The following is a 21,081-nucleotide window of genomic DNA, read 5'->3' on the forward strand; positions in this document are numbered from 1 at the left end:
AATGTGCATGGCATGCAGAGTAGTGTAGATGAGATTTTATGGATCAGAGCCGACTCTCTTATGACATTTATCCCACACCTCAAGTCTGGTTGATTTCTTCTTGTTTTGCTTTATAATTTCCTTAATATCAATAAATTAATTATATTAGCATATATAGTTTGGTAATAAAAACTTGAGTGTGTGCGTAGATGTTTAAATAAGATAACTCCCATATGGTATTGAATGACCGGGCATCGGCACTATGCAACCTTTTTAAGAGCTGACGATTAGCGGCTCCGAGGATGACAAATGTGAATGTCCCTTATTGGTTTCCCAATTGTTCAACATATCTTTCCAAAATAAAAGTGACCAATATGATGGCTTTAACAACAACCTGGACACCCCGGTCTCCCTTTCCATTTTCTTGGTTCTTTTTTAAGCTCATTCATAGTCCTTTTAAATTCTTATGGTAAGATCTTCGTACTTTAGGTAAGGTTGAACTTCAGGAGATTTTAGAAGAACGTATTCTTTGAAAACTTTTAATTTATCGGAATTTTGTACGTCAAACAAAACGTCATTACGATGCAAAGTAATCTCCGAATCAGAGGTAAAGAAAAAGAGAACAAATATCAAGAATATCCTCTTCCGTATAATGTTCGATAATTGAACCCTCAACTCTTGCTTTATTACTGACTTTTTGTTTAAGTTTCCCGAAAAAATGCTCAATCAGATATATCCAATACCAATAAGCAGGTCCATCAAGTCTAATTTCTTCCACTAAATGTATAATCAAGTGTTCCATCAAATCAAACCAACTTTTAGGAAAATTTGTTTCTAACAAGCACAATGCTTTAAGAACCGATTTTTTCCATTATTTTCAAATCATTTTTTGTAACCACCTATGACCACAAATATTGATTTTTGTTTTTGAAATTACCGTGATGGCATCCACAATAGGTGTCGGTAGAAGTTCACGAATTGCAAGAGATAATAAGTTTTTTAAAAAAATATAACAATCACGTGATTTAAATTCATAAAATATACACTTCTCATTATTGTAACAACGAGATATATTTGAAGACTAGCTATCTAGAAGTTTCAAAGAACTTATCCATTGACACAAAAGTTTAAGTTATTTTCTAGTGAAAGAATAAGGTGCGCTAGGCGACTTGTCATTTTCATCGATCCATAAATGAGGCAATGAGAGGCCTTAGACAAATATTAATATCTTTACCAATGCTATTCGGAATCAGCAATATATCGGTCATAAATATATAAGGCCTTTTCATACACGTCGATGGTGGAAGATTATAAGCAACTACAGTCAAGGGCCACACACTTTTTATGTTTTTTTCCGGTAGGGCCAAAAGGATTGAAACCATCGGTCGCAAGGCCAAACCTTATATTGCGAATCTCTTGAGCAAATGATGGATATCAACGGTCAAAATGATTCCACTCTTCTCCATCTGCAGGATGACTGATTTCTTTATCTTTCATATCACGATTCTTATACCTTCTCCTATGATCGGATGTATCTGATGACATATACATACGTTGTAGTCGAGGAAATAAAAGGAAAATGTCTTAAGAATTTTTAGTATTTTCTTACCATCTTTTCTCGAAACATCTCGATTACGATCTTGACCACATATATCACACACAAATTTATCCTTCTCATCTCCATAAAATAACATACAATCGTGCTGACATAAATATAATTTTCAATATTCAACCCTCAAACCCTTTATAATCTTTTTAATTATAAAATAAGTTTGAGGAAACGTGTGTTTTTTTGGTAACACATCCGTGAAAAGGTTAAGCAAACTATCAAAAGCTATATTACTATACTGTGAGTTATTTTTGAATTTGGAAAATTCATAGTAAAGCTTATTCTTGTATACTTTGTATTACCGGGATAAATAGGTTCTCCATTTTCAACAATCACTTTATACAAATTTTTGGCAATATCATTTCCATCTTCTTCTACATTACTAGTTCCCCGATCCACGGTATCATAAAATTCACGATTTCTTCTGGAAAAATCGTTCAACATCGCATTCAAATCTACTAGTTGTTCTACCCTAAGAGGTTCCGAAATACAATAATGATGATGTGATGTTCGACAACGTTTCCTTCCCACTTTTTCGATGATCGACATCCATATGATGTAACCCTCAAGTGTCCCTTTAGCGAGCAAATAAAATCTAAAATCCTCAATATCTAACCAATACAAATTCTTACAATATTTACAAGGACATTTCATTCTACCATCTTATTTCTTTCCATTTTTTCTTGCAAATTTAAAAAAAAAATCTACACCACTTCTCTATATGGGAGTTAACGACGTGATTTCCAATCCAACTTCGATCAATGTTTGTCATCTACATACAAACATTTTATAAATATAAACAAGTAATTTGACAAGTATTTCATGAAAAAATATGCATTTAATGTAAATACACACATATTTAATACATATAACACATTAACAAGTAATACACACCCACACATACAAACACAAATTTAATAAAAATAAAAAAAAGAAAAGATTTACATTATATGTTTGTATCACTTCTCGTTCTCAATTCTTTCTATTCTTTTCTTTTTTTCAATTTCTACTCATTTGGAGATATGAGAGCTTAAAACCGGCTATCCTTGAGTTATGACTTTCGTACAAAACTATGTTGTTCCATGGTAAAAATGTACAAATTTTTCTAAATAAAATCACTTTTTAATATTTTTCTGGTAAACTCATAATCAACCATGATCGAGGGTCAGTGTGATTCGTGCCATTTCAGCAATATAATCGACCACATCTCTGTGCTCGATTTTAATGTTGCCACGTCATCAAAAACGGTATGATTTTGTCGATTCATACAGTAATAACCGACGATTACGCGGTCAGTCGGTTTAATTTGCCGAATTTTCGTGCGGTGCTTTTATGTGGTCGGATTTATCCTCTTTTTTTTCCAAAAATATTATTTTGAAAATAAATTTTTAACTAATATACTTTTTAAATAAGTTTAAAATGTAGGTATTTTAGACAATTTTTTATACTTATTTTTAATTACCTTTTTTTAACAAAAGAACTTCTACCTTGGCCTTAGGATATGATTAATTTTTTTTTTTGCTAACAATCACGAAATATTATTATCATATTAAGTAAAAGATGGTTAAGGTATATGTTCAATGGTGTATTTTTTTCCTAAGAACAAATATATACTATCAGCCTTAGCTTATATGATTATTTTTTTCCTTAACAACCACTAAATATTATTATCATCTTAAAAAAACACACTAATAAATAACTTCCAATTACATCATGCTATTGGTGCTTAAATAAACTAGTAACACCAAATTGCTGATTAAATAAACTACTAACACATAACAAGCCAATGACAAACAACACATGCTCCTGCCAGCTATATAGCTAAAAAACAGCAAGCATCTTAGTTCAATATTTGGTAATTAAAATAAAAGTGTTCAGCATATGGTAACTGCATCTTAGTTCAATATTTGGTAAGTAAAATAAAAGCATCTTAGTTCAATATTTCTTATTTCATCTAGGTATATATCCAAATTTTCATGGTTCTTGTGAGTAGCTAGAAAGGAAAAATGTACTCTGATTGGCCTCCAAAAACCTGCACACAATATGGTTAGTGTTGTTTATTAGTATTGGCTCAGCAAAGCAAATTGAGGAACAAAGCCAACATGCTCTCATTATTTTGGAATAAAAAGAAATTATAGGACCATAGACTGAAGAAAGTTAATATAAAACTGTAGGACGGCAGCCTTTGTTGGTAGAATTAGTAAAAACTGAAATCTTCTGCAATGCAGTTAATCAAAAGAAAGAGACATACTTCAGCAATTCAATTATCTCTTGTTGAAGTTTCAGCAGTGATTCCTCGTCAATGTTAGCAGCACGCAAGAACCTTGGCAACTTAACTGTAATTGAAATAGATGATCAATTAACATTAAAGAATTCCCCATCATAAAAGCCTTGATTTGAGGTACAGGCAAACTTGTCTATGTCTGAAACTCTTGTCATTTATATATAGCCAAAAAGTCTAGTAGCATGATAGGTCTTGAAATGAAATAGTTTCATACTATTTAAACTGATGCTTTCAAAGTCTCTGCAAGCAATTATAGTACCTAGCCACCATATTAAATTAAAAAAAAATAGCATGTATAGAAAAGAAAATACCATGAAACTTCATTTAAAATAATCTAAATAGCTCTCTAAGAATTGTCTAGCTTACCAAAAAGACGCAAAAAATGTTCAGCTCCATATATGGTTGAAGGCTGGATATTCTTTGCACGCACTTCGTCATATTGCTGGAGCTCAGTTTTGTAGAGAAGCTTTGTGGACAACGCTTTGTTGAAGTAATTGCACAAACCTTTTAAGATTTCTGGAATTGTCTCTCTTAACCTTTAACCCCAAAGCAAAGCATGTCAGAAGTTAGATGACTTCTAGATCAACAGAAACACCTAGGCCGTGGAACTATATATAAAGAAATATTACAAAATAAAACAACAAAAGTTAGTGACATCAAATATTTTTTTATTATATCACTGAAAGTAAAAGTCAGTTATTTCTTTTTGATGTTGACCTACATATAAAGAACAAACTGTTGTAGAATACATTGTAGGATTTAAGCCTAAGCACACATATTCTCAAATAATTCAATACTAACATCAATTATAAATAAGAAACTTACTCCTCATCTTCATTCACCCTGAACTCATTGAACATCTTCAAAATGCCATCGACGCTGGGAGAACGCGGGAGCCCAACAAGCTGTAAGTCACCAGGCAAGGATATAAGTATGAAGGATACATAGATCACATACGGTACACTAACTATGAAGGTATAATATCAAGGGCAGTTCAAGGGAGCTAATTCATATCACTGAAAAATTTCGAAAAAGTTAAATTAACATTATATTAGGATCAAAGAATTCCCAATCGAGTTAGTGCCAGAAGAGGTTTACAAGAAATGTAGATGATGAGTTTGATTCTAAACTCCCCCTGCTCCACACCTTTGCTTAAAAAATATATCAACTAACTGAAAATATAAGATAGTTTCATTTAAGATTATAGGATGGACTTAGAGCTAAATATATGATGTGTACCTGGTTAGAAACTTGTACAGTGAAGATTATATAAAACGAGGTGAAGAGTTTAATTTAGTAAAACAGAAATTCGAGTACCTTTGATGAATTTGTTACATATTCTCTATCATTCAAAAGTTGAGTCTTGAGTGCCTGTGGTATTTCAATACTCAACTTATTTTCCTCCATTATTAAAGGATCCTCCTGATAAATAACAAAAATTGAAATAGCATTTAACTGACTGAAAAATAAAATGTAAGAAACAATTAAAATATGAGTCTATCCAAGATCTAAAAGATAATAATTATTATTAATATAAAATAAGGCACAAGATATAATGGATAGCACAAAAATTGAGTGACATTGGTGATCTAACAATAAAAATATCACTAGATATTATCACAGCATTAACAACATCATGAAAATATGCACTTGTCATTTTTAAATAACAATTGAGAGCATAATTAACTTGAAACCATCAACCTCTTGTAATCAAAGTGTTAGTCTTTTATCATTGTTTGAACCTCGAATGGCAAAAATACTTTACATTCTTGGAGTTCATTTCGGTCTTTCTCAAAAATTGGATTATAACTCAAGAACCTTCACTTTTATCTTACTAAGAATATGACAATTATTATTTGCATACCACCTCAAGGTGTATCTTGGAACCACCTCTTGTTGCATGTGACCATAACATAGGTATTAATATTAATTAAAAGAAGGCGAGGTTGAAACAAATACAAAATATTTGTGCATATAAATATACCATAGCTGATCTACCACGCTTCCCCAAGTGCTTTTGAGAACATTCTTCACTAAATTTCTTGAGGAGTTGAGCATCTAATATCCATTCATCGTACCTGTGAGTTTGAAAGTTTTTAACAATGTTCTAGGAGGAGGCTAACATGCTTAAAAAGCAAGCTATTAGAAAAAATATGAACATAAAATAGTTGAACAAACATTGAACTAAAGAACTTTTCATGAGCATGTAACCCACTCAATAATATTCAAATTAGCTATTATAACAATAATAAATAAGATAATAATGGATTTAAAATAATATAAAGACTACTATAATTGATCTAATTACAAGAACACAAACGTATTAAGGAAAGAAATTATAGAACAAAAAATTTATTAGAAAAAAGTATTTTATTCTCAATGTAAGGTGCTTCCTCTTACTAACCTTTTATTCCAACCCTGCACATATAAAGTGACAATAGGTTATTAAAAAATGATTAATACTAATAATATTCATTGCTCATGAAAAAATACAAGGTTTTAATAAAGCAATACTCACAATATAATGAACCCAATATGTCCATGCCTCTATTTGTTTCTCGTATTCAACCTTGCGCACCTATAAAGAAAATAGAATTTATACCTTTTTTATTGCAAAAGCAAACCAAAAGAATGTTAAAGATGCAAAGGCAATAAAAGCACAAAAGATGACTGACCAATTGCTCAAATATATGCAGCAAGGTGGTAAATAGCTTACGGAATCACGCTATATTAATGATAAAAGAAAAAATAAATATGCAACAATGACTTTCATGAGGAGCTAAAACTAAATACCTTAGTGCACATTTCATGTATTTGGACATAGTCACTATAGTATAAGTGCACAGTAAAAATCAACATCTTTGGGATTTAATCCTCAAATTGTGATGTTTGATATGATGTTTGCGAAAAAAGCACTTTGACAACTTCAAAGTATGTATTAACTTCTTCAAATAATGTGAATCCTCTTGAGGACAATAAGAGAACTTCAAAGTATGTATTAACTTCTTCAAATAATGTGACGATACAATAAGAGAATTGTGAAATAACAATGCATCAATTATTTTCCCTTCCCATATAATTATATCATGAGCAATCAATGTAAATCACCCAAATTCAATCACACACATTAATTAAAACAGATAGGAATCACTCCAATGATAAAGAAAAACTTAAAAGATAAAATTGCAAGTGCGATACCTTGGCCGGATACCACTTGCCACCATAAAAGGCCAGGACTTTTTCACCTTCAAGATAAAGACTGTTTGTAAGAGAATCGCCTGAGACTCCACTGTTTGATCGTCCCATTTCTGTATGAATTTTGTTTCTTTCAACCTACAATTACAATGGTTGTTATATCCCTTTTGAAACAAACAAAATCAAGACCTTATTACATAACTCTTTATAAACATAAACTTGGCTACATAGGATAGAAGTACCTGTTCTTGACTGACTGATTGGCTAATAGTTTGTTAATTTTTTTGCACCAGATCTAAATGTCTAAGACTAAGAGAGTGCTTGTTTTTATAACCGACACTTTTTTCAAAAAATACATTTATTTTTTTGAAAGTTTTATTTAGAACCTATATTATGAATTTTTTTCAATCTTATGAACCAGATCTATAAAGTCTAAGACTAAGAAGGGATATTTTATAACGCATAACTTTTTTCAAAAAATACATTTATTATGAAGACAGTTTTAATTAAAAACATATATTAGGCACAATATTTTAGTGGTATTTCATATTTGGACACAATATTTAATCACTTTTATTAAAAGATTTTTTCAGTTACAAAAAAATATAGTTATAATTATTTTTGTAATTTTTTACTTTATAGCGATATTTTTAATTAATTTAGGTATTTTACTATTTGTGAATAAATTTGAGTAGAAATTAAATTCTGATTAAAAAATCTTATTATTAAAATACTCATAGTTTAATTAGATTTATTATGTTTTAATTTTTGCAACCACTAATAAATATTTTTGAGAAAAATGGTCCAAGGATGACCTCACGTAACTCAATGAGGTTATAAACTTTTACCATACAAATTTAATGCCATTTCAGTAAATACTAGTAAGTTATCTTAAAATTACAAACTTACACTCTTGTATTTATATGAGAAAATGTTATTATCTCATGGGTCATCCTCAGCCTCATGTACATGATTTCCAAAACAAAATTTAGATCTTATTATATAACTCTTTATAAAAAAAAATTGGCGTAATGATACTATTACTCTTAGTTGGTTAATTTGGTTTCTAACTCCCATCTCTACTCGTAGATAGATTGGTTATTAATAGTCTGTTTAGCATGTCATAGAACATAGGATGAACCACTTCAATATTCCCACTACAAGAAAAGAAAGGCCATAAGTCACCACCACAAATACTACCGTTGTGCATTGTTGGTTTGGCTTCACATTTCCAACTCAATATAACCAACCAATGTGGATGGTCATATTTAAGTACATAATCAACCAAGTACCGACCCTTAGTTGTCTATTTTTCTTTTCTTCTCAAACTGAACCAAACCAACAACCAACCATATAATCAGTTAGAAATATTACCAAAATCGACCAAGTTCAATCGGTAATATTTCTTGTAGGTCCCAATCTTATGGCCCAGGAACAGTGTGGTAGTCCGCCTCAGATTCAAAGGGGAAGAAACTCGGTTGAAAAAATGTCATATGGAAATGTCTACTATTATAAATCTCTGCATTTGGTTAGAAAATGATCATTTGGAAATGTTTATGATCATAAATGACCCAAATCGACTGGAAAAGAAGTGGTATTTGTTTTTCTAAACTTGGGAGTTATTTGTTTTTCTATTTATATGTTTTAGTCATGTAGCTATGGCATATCTATGTGGATTGTGGCATTGAGAGTTTTTAGGAGTAGTCTTGAATAAATCTTTTTATAACTAATATTGATGGTCTCCTGTGGCCAATTATCTAGGTCCACAGTAGCCACATTTTGTTTTATTTCTTACTCTTTCTTGCTGAACATTTTAATTGTAATAAGCTTTAAGGTCATATATGTCTTTATCTATATTTAGTGTTGGAGGCTAAGTAACATAGTACAACAATATTGTCTTGTAGTGGTGGTATAATGCTGGAAGGATATAATGTTGTTCAATTGAGTTTTTCAGATCTAATTGAGACTCCTTTTATGCTGTGCATTTCTTGTGCTCTCATTTCTTCATTTTGCTATTTGTGTTTATAAAAGGATTATGGTATCAGAGCAGCAGGTGAAGATTGGTGTGTGAAGAGTGATTTGCATCGAGCTATTTTCTTTGTGATTTTTTCTTTATATTTGTGGTATCTTTGTTTTGTTTATGTTCCTGTATTGTTAGTTGTTTAAAAACATCTGTGTTTGTGTGGTGTGTCTGCAATGGCGAGTGGGAGTAAGTTTTCATTTTCAGATATGCAAAACCTACTGTTTCTGCATCCCTCTGATAACCAGTTGTCGATTAGAGTCACAAAACTTCGAGGATCTGATGAATATCGATCTTGGAAGCGGTCTTTGGAGATTCAACTATCATCCAAACGAAAGCTGGGTTTTGTACACGGAACGGAGATTCGAAGTGCTACAGATCAGACAGAGGCTAGTTCAATGGAATATGTGTAATAGTATGGTAACTTGCTGGATTCACAATAATGTTTCTGTCACTATTAAAAAGTCTGTGCTTTTTATTACTTCTGCTTCCGAAGTCTGGAAACAATTAGAAAAGCGTTTTTAGTTAACTCATAGTTCCAGGAAATATAAGCTAAGTAAATAGGGGTATGGTATGAAACAAAATGGTCTACTATGATAGATTATTTTACATCTCTAAGTAGTGTATGGGAAGAATTGGAGTCCATGAACCAATTGCCTGCTGTGAGTATTGTAGGTGAAGATGTCTCTCAAATATAAGCTAACTCATATTTTACATCTACTATGGTAGATTATTTTACATCTACTCAAATAATCTACCATAAGCTAACTCATATTTTACATCTACTCAAATATAAGCTAACTCATACTTTATATCTACTCAAATAATCTACTATGGTAGATTATTTTACATCTCTAAGTAGTGTATCGGAAGAATTGGAGTCTATGAACCAATTGCTTGCTGTGATAACTGTAGGTGAAGATGTCTCTCAATTGCTGACTTTTATTCACACTCAAAAAGAAGAGGCAAAATTATTTCAGTTTCTTAATAGATTGGATGATATTTACACTCCTCAACGCAGCCAGATGTTAATGATTACTCCTTTACCAAGTGTTGAAATGGCTTGTGCTGTCATTCAACAAGAGGAGTCACAAAAAGAGGTTTTAAAAGGTGCCTATTCGTATGATACAGATGTGTCTGCTATGCTCAGCAAAACCTCTGTGAGTGCAGAGAGGTCATTGTCATGCTCAATCTGTGGTAGAAAGGGGCACACTAGGGACAAATGCTGGAACATTGTAGGCTCACCCAGATGGAACTATAAACACAAACCTTCTCCATCCAATTCAAGAGTGTCTGTACCTAATGCACGGTGGAATAGCTCTCGAGTTGGTGCTTCTCCTAAAGGTCCTCCTGCTGCAAATGTGGCCATGGGTTCTACACCATCTGACATAACTCAACAACCAATTGTGTTCTCCCCTCAACAAGTGCAACAACTTCTTCAGCTCATCCCATCTCAGTCATTGTCACATGATTATAATGAAGATGCTTTGGAAAGTCCAATCTCGGGAATGATCACATGTAACAATGTTGGTATTGAAACTGGAAGGTGGATTATGGCTACGGGCATAACAGATCATATGACTACAGACTATGGTCTCTTGCATAATGTTAAGAATGCCAAACCTCATGTAACAGTGAATCTACCAACTAGAGCAACAACCATGGTGACTCATCTTGGAGATGTGAAATTAGCAAGTGGTCTTAAACTCTTGAATGTCCTGTATGTCCCTGTTTTTACTCGTAATTTGTTGTCAATTAACAAACTATCTCAGGACAATGATTGTTATGCTATCTTCTTTCCAACTGAGTGTACTATTGTTGATGCTGAAACTCATATTGTTAAAAGTAAAGGAATTTTCTAAAATGGGTTGTATCATCTGTCTCCATCTAATGCAGTGTCTGAGAACACCAGTCAACTTTCCTTTGTTGCATCGAAAGCTACTCTTGCAGATGAATACACTCTTTGGCATAACAGATTGGGGCATGCCACTGTGTCTAAATTAAAGTTTATAGAATGCATTAAACAATGCATACATGGTGTAGCAAGGTGTGCTTGACATGCCCAATGGCAAAATTTACAAGGTTCCATTCTCCTTGATTGAGTCACATGCTACCAAGCCCTTAGATCTTGTGCACACAAACATTTGGGGACCGTACAAAGTGTGCACAAGATAGAAGTTTACATATTTTCTGACAATACTTGATGATTATTCTAGAGTGACCTGGTTGTATTTACTTCAACACAAATCTGACTACCTCAAGACAATGGAAACTTTTTATCATTTCGTCCAAAGGCAGTTTGCTTCATCTATTAAAGTGATCCGGTCAGACAACGCAAAGGAATTCGACGATACGAAATGCCGCAGATTTTTCCAGATGCAAGGAATTGTGCACCAGACTTTCTGTGCCTACAGGTCGCAACAAAATGCTCGAGTATAGCGAAAGCATAGACACGTGCTTGAGGTTACAAGAGCTATTATGCTTCAATCTGGACTCAAAATCTCTTTCTGGGGAGAAGCTATGCTCACAGCTGCCTACATAATTAACAGGTTACCCTCAACTACTCTCAGTAATAAGATTCCTTATGAATTGCTAAATAATGAATCTGTTGACTATTCTATAATGAAGTACTTTGGATGCTTAGCATTTGCTATTAACCCTACTTATAGTTCAGATAAATTTGCTTCAAGAGGTGTCCCTTGTGTGCTAGGCATTTGCTATCCACCTACTCAAAAGGGCTATAGACTGTTAGATTTAAGCACTATACAAGCATTTGTATCTAGAGATGTGACGTTCAATGAAACTATTTTCTCTTTAAATGTGACTATACCTAAGCCCTATATGTCACCTTTGCCAACTGTGATGCCTACAGCTACAGTGCATATGCATATTGATGATGATTTTTTTGTTGAACTTATGAGTGATGCTCAGACATCAAGTGACAACCAAGTCTCTGCACATGAAACCTTAAGCCCTATGCCCAGTGTGTCACCTTCTCCTATCGAAGCTACATCTAATGTACCCCACTCACAGCCTTCTACAGTTATACAAATTTAAAAGTCCCCTCGAAGAAGGTCATCTCGACAACATAAAACCCCAGCTCGGATGAAATCTTATATCACATGGCCCTTTCCTAAACCTAGTGCCAGTCTGGTAACAGTAACTGAACAATAAATAACCCCGACCTTTGACTGTTTTCTAACCTCTATAATAACACACAAAGACCGTACTTCATTTAAACAGGCTGTTTAAGATGTCAATTGGGTAAATGTCATGAATCTATAGCTTTCAGCACTTGAAGCCAATGATACATGGGAAATCATAACCTTGCCACCTGGTGCAAAGGCTACTGGTTACAAATGGCTCTATAAAACTTAGTTTACACCATAGGGAACAATTGAACGTTACAAATATCGGTTGTTGATATTAGGGAACAGACAGATTTATGGAGTGGATTATGAACACAGATTCACCCCTTTTACCAAGATGACAACAGTAAGAGTCTTGTTGGCTGTAGCAGCTCTTCAGCAGTGGCACGTTATGCAAATGGATGTTACAAACGCTTTTTTGCACGGAAATCTATATAAAACAGTCTATATGAGATTGCCTCAGGGTTATAGTGGCATTGACAGTCATATTGTACTGCACCAGATGGAGTGTTCTTCTCTAAAACTGAATTTCGTGTGCAAACTGAAGAAGTCACTGTGTAATTGCGTCAAGCTCCACGAAACTGGTCTGAAAAACTATCTAACACTCTCAAAGATCTGCACTTTGTCCAATCTTTCTCCGACTACAGCTTGTTCACTCTCACTACGTCCTCTTCTATCATTCTTGTGTTAGTATACGTAGATGATTTGTTCTTGGCAGGAAACAATCTTGCAGAAATCAATCATCTAAAACAAATGATGTCTGGAACATTCAAGATGAAGGATTTGGGGGATGTGAACTACTTTTTGGGTCTTGAAATTAGCAGATCTACAACTGGATTTTTTTGTCTCTTAGAAGAAATATGCGTTGGATTTGCTTGAAGAATTTGATGTTATCTCTGCCACACCATTGAAACTTCCAATGGATATTCACCTTCGTCTCAACGTTGAAATAAGAACCTTCCTCAGTGACCCACATCCATATCAACGTCTTATGGGAAAACTCATTTATCTGACAATAACACATCCAGACATCTATTTTTATGTCCATATCCTCACTCAATTTATGCAACACCCAACAACAGCTCATATAGATGCTGCTATCAAGCTTCTTCGATACGTGTCAAAATGTTTTCACTCATCTCCATCCAAGCGATGACTAATTTCTTCATCTTTAATATCACGATTCTTATACCGTCTCCTATGATCAGATGTATTTGATGACATATACAAACATTGTAGTCGAGGAATCAAAGAAAAATGTCTTAAGAATTTTTTTAGAATTTTCTTACCATCTTTCCTCAAAACATCTCGATTATGATCTTGACTACATATGTCATACACAAATTTATCCTTGTCATATCCATAAAATAATATACAATCGTACTCACATAAATATAATTTTTAGTATTCAACTGTTAAACCCTTTATAATCTTTCTCATTACATAATAAGTTTGAGGAAACATGTGTTTTTTGGTAACACATTCGTGAAATGGTTAAGCAAACTATTAAAAGCTATATTACTACCATGTGAGTTACTTTTTAATTTGAAAAATATCGTAATAAAGCTTAATCTTGTATACTTTGTATTACCAGTATAAATAAGTGCTCCATTTTCAACAATCACTTTATACAATTTTTTGGCAATATCATTTGGAGTTTCTTCTACATTACTAGTTCCCCGATCCACGGTATCATAAAATTCAGGATTTTCATCGGCAAAATCGTTCAGCATCACATTCAAATCTACCAGTTGTTCTACCCTCAAAGGTTCCCAAATACAATAACGATGATGTGATGTTCGACTACATTTCCTTCCCACTTTTTCGATGTGACGTCCATATGATATAACCCTTAAGCATCCCGTTAGCGAGCAAATAAAAACTAAAATCCTCAATATCTAACCCATACAAATTCTTAGAATATTTACAAGGACATTTCATTATACCATCTTATTTCATTCCATTTTCTCTTGCAAAATTAAAAACAAATTTTACACCAGTTCTATATTCGGGAGTTAACGAAATTATATCTCTTTGCACTTGATTTCGAATCTAACTCTGATCAATGTTTGTCACCTATATACAAACATTTTATAAATGTAAACAAGTAATTTGACATGTATTTCATGCAAAATATATGCATTTAATGTAAATACACACATGTAATATATATATATATATAATACATAAACAAGTAATGCACACCCACACATACAAACAAAAATTTAATGAAAGAAAAAAAAAAGATTTACATTATATATTTGTATCACTTCTCCTTCTCAATTCTTTATATTATTTCCTTTTGTTCAACTTCTACTCATTTGGAGATATGAGAGCTTAAAACCTGTTATCCTTCGCTTATGACTTCCGTACAAAACTACGTCGAACCATGGTAACAACATATAGATTTTTCTAAATAAAATCACTTTTTAATATTTTTAAGATTCAGTTTGCGTTGGTTAATGGTCCTCGCATTCAACAAATAAAATCTTCAATTGCCAAGTGTGAGCAAATGAAGACCATATCAGTGGCAACCTAATTTGGGAAACTGGCCACTTTGTGGGAAGAACTCAATCATCATGAACCCTTGATTACTTATTCTTGTTGCTCGGCTTGTACAGCGGGTCAGCAACATGAAAAACGCAGGGAGGCTTCTCGGCTTTATCAGTTTTTGATGGGTCTATGTTCGGAATATTATGCTCATCTTTGTACATATATATTATCTCAAGATCCCTTGCCAACCCTTGATCGTGCATTTCAATTGGTTGTGCAAGAGGATCGTGTTCGTCACGCTAAGTCAGACCCAGAAGTGCAGCCACCGGATGTGATGGGTTTTCCACTCCGCACTAATGCAGCGAGGGGAAAGGCAACTGACTCAGATGAAAGACATTTGAAGGAGCATAAATCTCACTTGTATTGCACGTACTGCAAGAAAACAGGCCACCTTGAAAAATCATATTCAGAGATAATTGGTTACCTAGAGTGGTGGCCGAATAAATCAAAAGCAAACACAGGGGTTGCAGGAAAGTCACCTCAAAAAAGTGGCCACGGACGAGGATCTACAGAAGCCAATTCCACTGTGGCCAGAGTGGGTCGTGGGGCAAGCTTTACGGGAGGCTCCTCTCAAGCATTCTCGGCCGATCAATGGAAAGCTCTTGCGGGATTTATTGGTAACATCAAAATTCCTGATGACCGCTTGAATGGTGGATTGTTGACACCGGGGAATCTAGACATGTAACTTGTCATGCTTCGTGGCTCTTTCATACTCATGAAGTACATAACTGTCTCGTTGGCCTTCTAAACGAAAAATCGGTGATGGCAACAAAGGAGGGCTCGGTCTGATTTTCATCAAAAATAACTCTAAAAAACATTCTTTTGGTTCCCAAATTAAGTTGTAATTTAATTTCGGTAACTCAATTGATTGATCATTTGCAATGCACTGTCCAATTTAATGACTCTATGTATGCTATACAGGACCATTCGAGGATGCTGATTGGAACGAATATTATGTGGGATGGACTATACTACTTTGATGGAGAGGCTTCAGTGCAACATTTAACAACTCATGGGTCTTCTTCAATTTTGGAGTTGTGGCACAGACGAATGGGTCATCCGTTAGAAAAAGTAGTCAAGCTTCTTCCTCCTGTTAATGATCGTAAGGGTAGTTTAAATAAAGCTTGCGAAGTTTGTTTTCGTGCAAAACACCCTAGAGACAAATTTCCTTTGAGTGAGAATAAAGCATTACGAATTTTTGAGAATGTACATTGTGATTTGTGGGGACCGTATAGGCATCCCTCTTCTTGTGGTGCTAGATATTTTTTGACTATCGTGGATGATTTTTCTCGTGCCCTTTGGATTTACTTGCTTGTTGATAAAACTGAGGTGTTTCATAAGTTTATATCGTTTGTTGCAATGGTTGATAGACAATTCTCACAAACAATTAAAGTTGTTCAGAGTGATAATGGAACTGAGTTTAATTATTTGAATTTTTTTTTTAATACATCTGGAATTTTATTTTGAACTTCTTGTGTGGGAACTCCACAACAAAATGGGAGAGTAGAACGAAAACATAAATATATTTTGAATGTGGGGAGAGCGTTGCGATTTGAAGCTAATTTACCAATTTATTTTTGGGGGAGAGTGTGCTTGTGGCTGCTCATTTAATTAATGTCACTCCCTCTACCTTGTTGCAGAATAAAACTCCTTATGAATTTTTGTTTGGCACTTCTACCATTTATAACACCATCCGCACTTTCGGTTGTCTTTGCTCCCGTAGCCAAGATGGTCATAGTTCGAGCCTTTCTTGCTATAGCAGCTTCAAAAAATTGGGAAATCCATCAAATAGACATCCACAATGCTTTCTTACAGGGTGATCTTGACGAGGAAGTGCATATAAAACTCCCTCCAGATTTTGAATCCTCTAGTCCTAACAAGGTATGTCGCCTCCGCAAGTCTCTCTATGGTCTGAAAGAAGCACCACAGTGTTGGTTTCCTAAACTTGTGTCTGCCTTAAAAAAGTACGGCTTTTTGCAATCCTATTCAGATTATTCCATGTTTACTTATACCAAAGGAGATATTCAAATTAACGTCCTTGTGTATGTTGATGATCTAATTATCTCTAGGAATGATTTCGCTGCTTTAAGGGCTTTAAAAGCTTATCTCAGTGATTGTTTTCACATGAAGGATCCAGGTTCCCTAAAATATTTTTTGGGGATTGAGGTAGCTCGAAGTTCATCTGGATTATTTCTCTGTCAACGAAAATATACACTAGACATTATTTCTGAGGTAGGATTGTTGGGAGCTAAACCGGCACACTGTCCTATCGAGCAAAATCACAAGCTTGGCTTAGAAAATGGAAAGCTTCTGTCTGATCCTGCATCTTATAGGCGACTAGTGGGCAGACTTATTTATTTGATTGTTACCTGTTCAGATCTTGCTTATTCGGTTCATATTCTGTCACAATTCATGCAGGAGCCGAGAACTGAGCATGGGGAGGCAGCCTTACGAGTAGTACCCTATTTGAAAGGTACATCTTGTCAAGGCATTTTATTACGAGCAGACAGTGAGTTAACGTTGCAGGGTTGGTATGACTCTGATTGGGCCGCGTGTCCTATTACACGTAGATCATTGACTGGATGGATGGTATTTCTAGGTAATTCCCCAGTCTCTTGGAAGACTGAGAAACAAAATATTATTTCCCGCTGTTCAGCAGAGGCAGAGTACCATTCGATGGATGCTACCACCTGTGAACTGAAATGGCTGAAGGGTCTTTTATTGAGTTTGGGTGTCCATCATCCAAAGGCAATTAAACTCTTTTGTGACAGTCAATCGGTACATCATATTGCTAAAAATCCTAGTTTTCATGAACGTACGAAGCATATCGAAGTTGACTGTTATTTTGTTCGTGATGCGATCTCAGATGGCTTAATCGATCCCTCATATGTTCATACTAATACACAGTTGGCGGACGTTTTTACCAAGGCTCTTGGCAAATCTCAATTTGAATTCTTGATACGTAAGCTCGGTGTCTTCACTCCGACGAGTCCAGCTTGAGGGGGTGTTAGGATTACCTTAATTATAGGATATATGATTGATATTGGCTGTGGTGATGATTGACCAGATTACCTTAATTATATGATATATGATTGACATTGTCTGTGGTGATGATTGATATTGTCGGTTGTATATCTATTCACAGGCCAGAGAAAAGCAATAGAAAATAGGCCTTTACCTAAATCTTTACACAATTATTTATTTGAATATAAATTTTTAAATAATATACTTTTTAAAATAAGTTTCAAATGTAGGTATTTTAAATAATTTTTTATACTCATTTTTAATTACCTTTTTTTAACAAAAGAACTTGTAAAAAAATTCATTAGAAAAAACAATAACCTAGGCCTTAGAATATGATTAATATTTTTTTTGCTAACAATCACTAAATATTATTATCATATTAAGTAAACCAGGCTTAATATATATGATCAATAGTATATTTTTTTGTCAACAATTAGTAAATACTATCAGCCTTAGTGCATGTGATTAATATTTTTTTCCTTAAATATACCATAGCTGATCTACCACCCTTCCCCAAGTGCTTTTGAGAACCTTCTTCACTAAATTTCTTGAGGAGTTGAGCATCTAATATCCATTCATCGTACCTGTGAGTTTGAAAAGTTTTAATAATGTTCTAGGAGGAGGCTAACATGCTTAAAAAGCAAGCTATTAGAAAAAAAATGAACATAAATACTTGAACAAACATTGAACTAAAGAAGTTTTCATGAGCATGTAACCCACTCAATAATATTCAAATTAGCTATTATAACAATAATAAATAAGATAATAATGGATTTAACATAATATAAAGACTGCTATAATTGATCTAATTACAAGAACACAAACGTATCAAGGAAAAAAATTATAGAACAAAAAACATTAGAAAAAAATATTTTATTCTCACTGTAAGGTACTTCCTCTTACTAACCTTTTATTCCAACCCTGCACATATAAAGTGACAATAGGTTAATAAAAAATGATTAATACTAATAATATTCATTGCTCATGAAAAAATACAAGGTTTTAATAAAGCAATACTCACAATATAATGAACCCAATATGTCCATGCCTCTATTTGTTTCTCCTATTCAACCTTGTGCACCTACAAAGGAAATAGAATTTATATTTTTTTTGTTGCAAAAGCAAACCAAAAGAATGTTAAAGATGCAAAGGCAATAAAAGCACAAAAAATGACTGACCAATTGCTCAAATATATGCAGCAAGGTGGTATATAGCTTACCGAATCGGGCTATATTAATGATAAAAGAAAAAATAAATATGCAACAATGACTTTCACGAGGAGCTAAAACTAAATACCTTAGTGCACATTTCATGTATTTGGACATAGTCACTATAGTATAAGTGCACAGCAAAAATCAACATCTTTGGGATTTAATCCTCAAATTGTGATGTTTGATATGATGTTTGCCAACAAAGCAGTTTGACAACCTCAAAGTATGTATTAACTTCTTCAATATAAATCCTCTTGAGGACAATAAGAGAACCTCAAAGTATGTATTAACTTCTTCAAATAATGTGAATTGTCTTGAGGACAATAAGAGAATTGTGAAATAACAATGCATCAATTATTATCCCTTCCCATATAATTATATCATGAGCAATCAATGTAAATCACCCAAATTCAATCACACACATTAATTAAAACAGATAGGAATCACTCCAATGATAAAGAAAAACTTAAAAGATAAAATTGCAAGTGTGATACCTTGGCCGGATACCACTTGCCACCATAAAAGGCCAGGACTTTTTCACCTTCAAGATAAAGACTGTTAATTTTTTTGCACAGGATCTATAATGTCTAAGACTAAGACTAATAGAGTGGTTATTTTCTAACCGACACTTTTTTCAAAAAATACATTTATTTTTTAGAAAGTTTTATTTACAACGTATATTATGATTTTTTTTGAATCTTATGCACCAGATCTATAAAGTCTAAGACTGAGAATGGATATTTTATAATAGATAAATTTTTTCAAAAAATGCATTTATTTTGAAGAAAGTTTTATTTAAAAATATATATTAGGCATTTTGGAAATATTGAAGATTTTAATTGTATTTCGTATTTGGACATAATATTTAATCACTTTTATTAAAAGATTTTTTCAGTTACAAAAAAATATAGTTATAACTATTTTTGTAATTTTTTACTTTATAGCGATATTTTTAATGAATTTATGTATTTTTCTATTTGTGAATAAATTTTAGTATAAATTAAATTCTGATAAAAAAATTTTATTATTAAAATAGTTGTAGTTTAATCATATTTATTATGTTTTAATTTTTTTAACCTCTAATAAAAAAATTTGAGAAAAATGGGCCAAGGATGACCTTAGTAACTCACTGAGGTTATAAACTTTTACTATAAAAATTTAATGCCATTTTTGTAAATACTAGTAAGTTATCTTGAAATTATAAATAACCACATTTGGTTAGAAAATGATCACTTGGAAGTGTTTACGATCATAAATAATTAAAATCGATTGGAAAAGGGTGGTTGTAAATATGTTCGCGATGCATTTAAACTACTCACCAACATTGTAATGCACTTTCTGTTGGAATAATCTTAAATTTAGTTATTAATTTGTGTTTTATTAGTTTTGAATAAATTGTATAGGCCTAAGTGAATGTTGTGTTGGTTAGCACAACAGTAGCTGTAGGCCGGTCATAGTTCAGTTTCAGCAATATTAGGGAAGTTGAAGAAGTGGAGTCATGCTAGGAAGTTCAGTTGCTATTTTCTAGATATCACGTTATATGTCTAGACTAGTATATATTAGATTGTATGCATTCAGTTTGATAATAAGGAATGCGAAGCAGCTTTATTATCTTCTCCATACACAGTAGCCCTGTGCTAAGCACTGCACTTTGTATCTAAAGCACAAGCCCATTACAATTTTTATTCTACACTGGGCATCAGAGCATAATGGTTAGGTTCCTGTATGCCTAAATATCAACCCAAGCACACAAATAAAATCATGGAAACATCCAAAGCAAAAGAAAGTTTTATGGGCTTAAGCTATCCAATGTTAACAAGAAACAATTATACGGCATGGTCCCTGATGATGAAAGTGTTCATGAAGGCGCAAGGAGTTTGGTGTGGAATCGAAAGAAGGATCCTAAGGGGGTCGTGGATGAGAAAATGGTGCAAGTGGCACTTGCAGCAATATATCAAGGTGTGCCCGAAGATGTGTTGGTGTCCATTACTGAAAAAGAAACAGCTAAGGAAGCATGTGAAGCGATCAAGACGATGTGCATGGGTGTGGAAAGAGTA

At 33.4% G+C, this 21,081-nt stretch overlaps 2 protein-coding genes and 1 long non-coding RNA gene across 3 annotated transcripts; 2 read left to right on the forward strand and 1 right to left on the reverse strand.

Moving 5' to 3' along the window:
* Window positions 1-4,996: 4,996 nt before the first annotated feature.
* LOC141704044 (protein MRG1-like) lies at window positions 4,997-7,178 on the reverse strand. Its single transcript, XM_074507391.1, has 6 exons — window positions 7,071-7,178; window positions 6,391-6,450; window positions 6,277-6,290; window positions 5,857-5,950; window positions 5,190-5,294; window positions 4,997-5,044 (listed from the first exon to the last, which is right to left on the reverse strand). The coding sequence occupies exons 1-6, from the start codon at window positions 7,176-7,178 to the stop codon at window positions 4,997-4,999; spliced, it is 429 nt and encodes a 142-aa protein (XP_074363492.1).
* A 2,742-nt stretch (window positions 7,179-9,920) lies between these two features.
* Window positions 9,921-12,465, forward strand: LOC141704045 (uncharacterized). The gene is made up of 5 exons (XM_074507392.1): window positions 9,921-10,827; window positions 10,984-11,134; window positions 11,304-11,520; window positions 11,716-12,105; window positions 12,373-12,465. Exons 1-5 carry the CDS (start codon window positions 9,921-9,923, stop codon window positions 12,463-12,465), a joined length of 1,758 nt encoding a protein of 585 aa, XP_074363493.1.
* A 2,875-nt stretch (window positions 12,466-15,340) lies between these two features.
* LOC141704039 (uncharacterized) lies at window positions 15,341-16,082 on the forward strand. Its single transcript, XR_012567798.1, has 2 exons — window positions 15,341-15,630; window positions 15,711-16,082. It is a non-coding gene; the product is annotated as an uncharacterized LOC141704039 (long non-coding RNA).
* The last annotated feature ends 4,999 nt before the right edge of the window (window positions 16,083-21,081 follow it).

This window comes from Apium graveolens, unplaced genomic scaffold (genome assembly GCF_009905375.1).
Source record: "Apium graveolens cultivar Ventura unplaced genomic scaffold, ASM990537v1 ctg7339, whole genome shotgun sequence".
Classification (NCBI taxonomy): domain Eukaryota; kingdom Viridiplantae; phylum Streptophyta; class Magnoliopsida; order Apiales; family Apiaceae; genus Apium; species Apium graveolens.